This window comes from Suncus etruscus, chromosome X (genome assembly GCF_024139225.1).
Source record: "Suncus etruscus isolate mSunEtr1 chromosome X, mSunEtr1.pri.cur, whole genome shotgun sequence".
NCBI classification, from domain to species: Eukaryota; Metazoa; Chordata; class Mammalia; order Eulipotyphla; family Soricidae; genus Suncus; species Suncus etruscus.
The window spans coordinates 129,537,720-129,546,416 of record NC_064868.1 but is presented as its reverse complement, the minus strand read 5'-3'; the positions used below and the strand labels follow the sequence as shown (position 1 = coordinate 129,546,416).

Below are 8,697 nucleotides of genomic sequence, written 5' to 3'. Positions count from 1 at the left end.
ATTGAGACTAAAGGCATCATCAAGGAGGAAATAGCACTCTCTAAACAAGAAGATCCGAGATAAAAAGATGGGACTATATTAAGCTGAGAAACTTCTTCACCTCAAATGAAATAGTGACAAGAATAGAAAGGTCATGCACAGAATGGGAGAAACTATTCACCCAATACCCATTAGATAAGGGGCTAATATCAAAGATATACAAGGTACGACAGAAATTAACAAGAAAAATAAATCTAACCCCATAAAAATGGGGAGAAGAAATGAACAGAGACTTCCTCAAAGAAGAAATATAACTGTCCAAAAGACACATGAAAAAAAATGTCCCACATCACTAATAATCAGGGAGATGCAAGTCAAAACAACAGAGACTCATGCCAAAGAGACTGACACACATCACAAACAATAAGAACCATCAGTGCTGATGGGGGTTTTGAGAGAAAGGAACTCTTATTCACTGCTGGGGGGAATGTTCTTTAGTCCAAACTTTATAAAAAAAATGTGGAGATTCCTCAAAAAACTAGAAATTGAGCTCCCATATGATCCAGCTATATCATAAAATCACAATACAAAAATATCTTCTGCACATCTATATGTATTGCAGCTCTATTTCCAATAGCTGTAATCTGGAACCAATCCAGATGTCCAACAACAGGTAAGTGGCTAAAGAAACTGTGGTACATTTAAACAATGGAATACTATGCAACCGTCAGAAAAAGGAAGTCATGAAATTTTCCTATACATGGATGAATATGGAAATTATTATGCTGAGTGATATAAATCAGAGGGAGAGAGATAGACAAAAATTGTCTCATTCATCTATGGGTTTTAAGAAAATCAAATACATTATTTAATAATACTCAGAGACAATAGAGATGAGGGCTGGAAGGACTGAACCATGATCTGTAGCTTACCACAAAGCGTGGTGAGCCCAGTTAGAGAAATAAATACACTGACAACGATTATGACAATGATAGTGAGTGAGAGATATTAAATGACTGTCTTGAAGACAGGCAAAAAGTGGGGGAGTGAGTTGAAGGGCATTGGTGGTGGGAATGTTGCACTGGTGAAGGGGGGTGTTCTTTTTTGTAACTAAAATCCAACCACAAATATGTTTGTAATCATGGTGCTTAAAAATATATTTAATAAAAAGATATAACATAACTAAATTTCCAATTAATGGAGTCAATAATAAAATCATGATACCCAAACTTTAACAACCATACTTATCAAGGTGCCTATTATGATTTCAGGCTGGGTCGAGAGGTGGATGGTTATGGTGGTATTAGGTGAACTTTGAGAACATTGTTGGAGGAGGTTGACACTGATGTTGGTATTGGTGCTTCAACATTGTATGTCAAAACCTTAATTATGAGTAACTTTGTAAATGGCAATGCTTCAAATGGAAAAGTTTTACAAAAATGGATGGCTCCTTACACAGTGCTTACAATGCACACACAATTTGTCCAAAGACAATCCTTTGAGGAGATTGCAAACACTTTGACGCTGATAAATATGTCGGAATGTGGAGAGGATAAAGGAAGTGATGAAGACCATCATTCTGTACCTATTTTTCTCTCCCCACAGGAAATTGAGTAATTATGGAAATGGGGTAATTAGGACCACATGATTATCCACTTGTAGTCATTAAGATAGAAGAGAATCTTTGGTGCTAACACCTGTGATAGTTACAAAGTAAATATGTACTACTTTCCCTTAGAAGATATAGAGAACTGAGAAAATAAACAGAGGCTAGCAGGAGTATAGGAAATATGTGGGACTTTGGTAGTTACTACTAAAATTCTGATCATTCTAAAAAGAATAAGAAACAAGAAATCAGTGATCTGCAAATTTAATTTTAAAATCCTGTGATTTCCAGGCAAATATAGAGGGAGTTTCGGATCTTAGGATAAAAGTTTCCTTATGAAGGAAATAAGAAAGCAAGGCAAAAGAGAAAGATGCTGAGAGGAACTCAAGAAAACAGTGGAGAAAAAAATAGTGGATAACTCAATGATAAATATGTGTGTGGGGGGGAATTCTTAACAAAACTGCTGCTGCTTTGTCATAATCATAGCTTCTAGTAGTGGAGAAGGGATGGGGCAATTTTTTTCTGAAATCAAGAAAAGAATCTAAGGGATAGCCAGTTTATTTAGATTGACTGTTAATCTAACATCAGAATTAACAGGCATTGCCTCCAAAGGAAGAAAACCAGTATTTCCCCTTTAAAGGGCTCTATCAATCAATGGAGATGATTTGAAATTTTTTGTATTGCTTACATAGATCTAAGTATCCAAAGACTTGAGGTAGTTCACCACATATTCCAGGTGATCATTGGTGTTCCTGCCTGATAACTAGAATGCAAAGCCAGTCTCATTAATATTAAATTGTGTCATCAGTGCAGGAGGCACTGCCTAGGGTGCAGCACTCCAACAGGTATTTGCACAACTCAAAAGAAATTGGGAATGGATCAAGGTCATCATACTCTGTCAGCAGAGGGTAGTATGAGATCAGTAGCCCAGTCAAAATGATGTTAAACTTTGAAATCCTGGCAAGATCCAGAGCTCTCTTTTCCTGCTGGTCATTACCTTTTGTTTTGTTTCTACTGAGATACTGCAACATCTACTGATTGTAGATAATAGACCGCTTGTCTACAGGAAGGGGAGACACAGAAATGCTAAAGTAAATAATTTGAATAAACAGGGCAAAGAAAGACTAAATTGTGAGCTCAACTGATTTATCTTTGAAAATAGGTGGGGACATAAAAAAGGTTTTTTTTAAAAGATATTTTATTTTATTTAAACACCTTGATTACATATATGATTGTGTTTGGGTTTCAGTCATGTAAAGAACACCACCCATCACCAGTGCAACATTCCCATCACCAATGTTCCAAATCTCCTTCCTCCCCATGCAACCCCCGCCTGTACTCTACACAGGCTTTCCATTTCCCTCATACATTCTCATTATTAGGACAGTTCAGAATGTAGTTATTTCTCTAACTAAACTCATCACTCTTTGTGGTGAGCTTCATGAGGTGAGCTTGAACTTCCAGCTCTTTTCTCTTTTGTGTCTCAAAATTATTATTGCAAGAATGACTTTCCTTTTTCTTAAAACCCATAGATGAGTGAGACCATACTGCGTCTTTTTCTCTTTCTGACTTATTTCACTCAGCATAATAGATTCCATGTACATCCATGTATAGGAAAATTTCATGAATTCATCTCTCCTGACAGCTGCATAATATTCCATTGTGTATATGTATATATGTGTATATTTTTGTGTTCCTAGGGTATATTCCTAGGAGTGGTATAGCTGCATCGCATGGGAGCTCGATTTCCAGTTTTTGGAGGAATCTCCATATTGCTTTCCATAAATGTTGAACTAGACGGCATTCCCACCAGCAGTGGATAAGAGTTCCTTTCTCTCCACATCCCCACCAACACTGTTTGTTCTCGTTCTTTGTGATGTGTGCCAATCTCTGGGGTGTGAGGTGGTACCTCATAGTTGTTTTTATTTGCATCTCCCTGATGATTAGTGATGTGGAGCATTTTTTCATGTGTCTTTTGGCCATTTGTATTTCTTCTTTGTCAAAGTGTCTGTCCATTTCTTCTCCCCATTTTTGGATGGGATTAGATGTTTTTTTCTTGTAAATTTCTGTCAGTGCCTTGTATATTTTGCAGATTAGCCCCTTATCTGATGGGTATTGGGTGAATAGTTTCTCCCACTCAGTGGATGTCTCTTGTATCCTGGGCGAAATTTCCTTTGAGGTGCAGAAACTTCTCAGTTTAATATATTCCCATCTGTTAATCTCTGCTTTCACTTGCTTGGAGAGTGCAGTTTCCTCCATGAAAATGCCTGTAGTCTCAATGTCCTGGAATGTTTTGCCTACGTGTTCTATATATCTTATGGTTTCGGTCTGATATCGAGGTCTTTCATCCATTTGGATTGTACCTTTGTATATGATGTTAGCTGGGGGTTTAAGTTCAACTTTTTGCAAGTGGCTATCCAGTTGTGCCAACACCACTTGTTGAAGAGGCTTTCTTTGCTCCGTTTAGGATTTCTTGCTCCTTTATCAAAACTTAGGTGATTGTATATCTGGGGAACATTCTCTGAGTATTCAAGCCTATTCCACTGATCTGAGGGCCTGTCCTTATTCCAATACCATGCTGTTTTGATAACTATTGCTTTGTAGTAAAGTTTAAAGTTGGGGAAAGTAATGCCTCCCATATTTTTTCCCACTGACTGCTTTAGCTATTTTAGGGTGTTTATTGTTCCAAATGAGTTTCAAAAGTGCCTGATCCACTTCTTTGAAGAATGTCATGGGTATATTTAGAGGGATCGCATTAAATCTGTACAATGCCTTGGGTAGTATTGCCATTTTGATTATGTTAATCCTGCCAATCCATGAGTAGGGTATGTGTTTCCATTTCTATGTGTCCTCTCTTATTTCTTAGAGCAAAGTTTTATAGTTTTCTTTGTATAGGTCCTTCACGCTTTTAGTCAAGTTGATTCCAAGATACTTGTGTTTGTGTGGCACTATTGTGAATGGGGTTATTGTTTTAATGTCCATTTCTTAGTACTATTGGTGTATAGAGAGGCCATTGATGTTTGTGTGTTAATTTTGTAGCGTGCCACCTTGCTATATGAGTCTATTGTTTCTAGAAGCTTTTTGGTAGTCTTTAGGGTTTTCTAAGTAGAGTATCATGTCATCTGCAAACAGCAAGAGCTTGACTTCCTCCTTTCCTATCTGGATTCCCTTGATATCTTTTTCTTGCCTAATCGCTATAGCAAGTACTTCCAGTGCTATGTTAAATAGGAGTGGTGAGAGAGAACAGCCTTGTCTTGTGCCAGAATTTAGAGGGAAGGCTTTCAGTTTTTCTCCATTGAGGATAATATTTGCCACTGGCTTGTGGTATATGACCTTAATTATATTGAGAAAGGTTCCTTCCATTCCCATCTTGCTGAGAGTTTTGATCAAGAATGGGTGTTGGACCTTATCAAATGCTTTCTCTGCACCTATTGATATGATCATGTGATTTTTATTTTTCTTGTTGTTGATGTTGTGTATTATGTTGATAGATTTATGGATGTTAAGCCATCCTTGCATTCCTGGGATGAAACCTACTTGATCATAATGGATGATCTTTTTTTTATTCAAACTGATGCAAAATATTTATTCCAAGTTAGTTATTTTATGCAGCAGTTTTCCCCCCTCAACAGACTTGTGATAACCAGATCTTTTAAATCTGTAAATAATGTTATCAAAATAATCTTAATCGTCTTTTAAATTTCACAAAAATTCATATTTTACAAACCACCCTGAATATCAAGGCTGCAAGAATAACATAACATTTCTTATATGCAAATATTTTACAGCTGTAGCCAAAAAGGGAAAATAAAGAAAGAAAACCACTTATGCTTAGTAAGGGCTAATGTTACCCGAGCAGCCAAAAATAAAATAAAATATCCAAATTATTAGCATTAATTTAATACAATTATAACTTCAATAGTCACTTTGTCATTGACAATGATTGATTGAGCACAGGGGTGCACGCCCCAAGGGCTGGTAGTAGAAGCTGCTGCAGAAGTTTCTTCTCTGCATAGCCAGCTCCCACCTGTGCATTGCCCCATCTATACTGTATGTGTGTGCATTTAAAAAATCTTTCCCACCACAAACTTCTATTAAGCAGAAAACAGGGGAAAAGAACAAAAGCTTAACAAGACATTTGCTCTTTGGGATATGAATACTTCCCTTGTGCATGAAATATCAAGAGCCTAGGACAAGGCAAAGGCAAAGAATAATTTTTTGTACATTCCCTAAACACTTAAGCTGAGTTTCCTGGATCAGATTTAACTACCAACATTTGTATGCCCTACTTTCAGGCATCGTCATCTGATGTTTCACTGCTACTGGTTTCTGCGTCTGAGTCTTCAAGCTCTGCTTTACAGGTACTTCTCCAAGGGGAGAAGAGGCTGGAACTGCGGCTCTGCAGGAAGCCATTCTTACCAAAGCCATTTCTTCTCAGCTGCTCTGTCTTCATGTGGAACTCTGAGCTCATCCTCCGTGAGAGGAAGGCAATTCTCATCATTTTCAGGATATTCTTGCCATCCCATTGCTTTCAGTAACTGGTGTTCTGCTTCCAGAGAGTGTGAGAGGACCTCCCTTTCCTCATTTACAGGGTGAATTAGGAATAGTCTTATGACAGTCTTCCTCTCCATTTTCCTTTGGTTCTGGTGTGCTGTTATCCTCCATCTTGTCACAGTCTCTGTTCTCTGAGAAGTCTCGATTCCAGTCATCCTTCAGAGTCTTCAAGAACTCACTCTTCTTGTCAGAAGTTCCGCGGGTCAACTTGATCAGACGAGAGGACCTTATCTCAATTGGAGGTGTGGTGCTGGAGGGACTCTCTTTGGGAGAGCTCAGAATAGAGCCACTAGCCAGTAGTACTGGTTTGGTAACAGAGATTGGACTGGTAAATGCAGACTCCTGACTAGAAGAAAGGGATCCTGACTTGTGTTCCATTCTGTTAGTTTTCCATGCATTGGGATTGGAAGGAGGTGGTGCAGGCTTAGGAGCCAGGTTCTTATATACACTTGGAATCATACTTGATGATTTGTTTCCATTTGTATGATGAGATCCTGGTGAGGTGAATGCAGCAGAGAAGGCAGCAGCAGAATCCTCTTTGGAAACTTTTTTGATGACTAGCATCTTGGACGGTAGCTTGGCACAAGGTGGATTTTAAAGTCTTCCTCTTCAAACTGCAACTTATCTATTTTATCTTCTTTCTTTTCTTCCTTAATCTCTGTGGGAGGCTTTTCCTGAAAGGCACAACCTTTCCGAGAGTAGAAGCTGCCATTCCAATGGCGATGGTTCCCTGTGCCACTTGCACTACGCTGGTTCATGCCATCATGACCTCGGGAGGAGCCATGCCAACCAGATGGGGTCCCTGTGATTCCAGCATATGTTCCCTTAGAAACACCAGAGTCCACAGAATCATGACGAAACAGGGAATGCTGGTGCCACGAATCTCCTGTAGTTCTCAGAGGCCCATTGTTAAAAACCCGTCAGAGGAATTATGTCTTCGACGGCTTATTCCAAACCTACCATCTCCTCGTGGTAGGTGCTCTCCATGTTTTTCAAAGGTGGCTGTAGGTGACTTAGATGACTGTGGTGTTGAAAAATTTAGCCAAGCAGGAACAAAGTCATGCTGCACCATTTAGGTCCAGTGTCTCTTTTCAGCAAGGTGAGACATCCAACCTCATGGCCAGGATCCCAGAGTGTAACCTCTGTGGTCCTGTCTCCTGAACTCCTTGAGTCTTGTTAGCTGGATATTTCTCAAGGTTTTCTTGTTAAGTGTGCTTAATTAGGCTGGCCAGTAGCAAGTCTTGTGATGAAACGCAAAGAAGCCAGGTTCTGTGCTGCTCACTCTCAGTTCCCTAGATTGCTCATCTTTATTTAGTTTCTGATACTTTTCCAAACGGGGAAAGGAGAAGGGGGGAGGGAGAAAGGGGGAGATAAGTATTTGTTACATTTAAAAATGGGGGAAAGGGGGAAGAGTTATGCTTATGTTCACCTCATTCAATTCTCTTGAGTGATACTTCTTCTATTAAATAGATAATACATGGACATCTGCACAGTGAATATAAAAACTGTTCATAACAAAGTCATAGCTGGAAAGAGATAGAGTCTCATGTGGACAGATTATGTCATCAAAGTAAAAGATAATAATTCTTTAAGAGTTATAAAAGATCTGAGCAGTCAACTCCAGAGGCAAAACATAGATGTGAAAGGCTCTTAATTTACATATCTCATAATTCAAACACAACTGCTAAATAGTAGTGTGAATGTTTTTTAATTTGCCTATACTTCAAAATCTAAGTATTTGAGAAATCAGTATTAAAAAAAGACAGGAACTTGATATAAGTTCCCCTCCACAGAATAGCAGCTTTAAAAGTTAAATTTTCTGGCATAAAGCTCCCAAATATATATTTTTTTCTTGGTCTGCATTATAAACTCAAAGCAATTAAAACAAATAGAAAGATTGGGTAGGGAGAGGAAAATGTTAAGGGGCAAGAAGAAAGATAGTTCCAAAGTCAAGTTTTCTTCTCTTCAGTTTTCTGTACGTCACTTGGTTCTGTAGACCCTTCCAGAAGACTGAATCAAACTACTGGGAGGTGATATGAAGATTCTTCTATGGCATCAGTATAAGAATCACTTATTATTTTGGGTCTATTTTCATCATTATTCAATCATTTAGAAGGCCACAGGAATCAATCTCAAATGCCGCTCCGCTTCGGGAGGTTCTGAGCCCTTCCGCAGCTTTTGCTCCTCAGCCTTGCTTCATGTGTGCACACGTCCAGACTCCACTTCCCAGCGGGTCCCTCGGAGTCTTCAGATGATCTTCTTAATGAGGCATTGAATCCTATTTGCCAGGATTTTGTTGAGGATCTTTGCATCTGTATTCATCAGCGATATTGGTCTGTAATTTTCTTTTTTCGTAGCATCTCTGTCTGGTTTAGGTATCAAGGTGATTTTGGCTTCATAAAAGCTATTTAGAAGTGTTTCCGTTTGTTCAGTTTCATGAAAGAGTCTTGCCAGGATTGGTAGTATTTTCTCTTGGAAAGTTTGAAAGAATTCATTAGTGAATCCATCTGGGCCTGGGCTTTTGTTTTTGGGCAGACATTTGATTAGCGTTTTAACTT

General features: G+C 38.6%; 1 protein-coding gene across 1 annotated transcript; it reads right to left on the bottom strand.

The window, feature by feature from the left end:
• Positions 1-5,141: 5,141 nt before the first annotated feature.
• Positions 5,142-8,313, bottom strand: LOC125999518 (vasculin-like protein 1). The gene is given in 5 exon segments (XM_049767589.1): positions 5,142-6,048; positions 6,050-6,189; positions 6,191-6,735; positions 6,738-7,055; positions 7,058-8,313. Coding segments are annotated over 5 exon segments (1,329 nt in total). The 5' UTR covers positions 7,212-8,313; the 3' UTR covers positions 5,142-5,876.
• Positions 8,314-8,697: the final 384 nt, after the last annotated feature.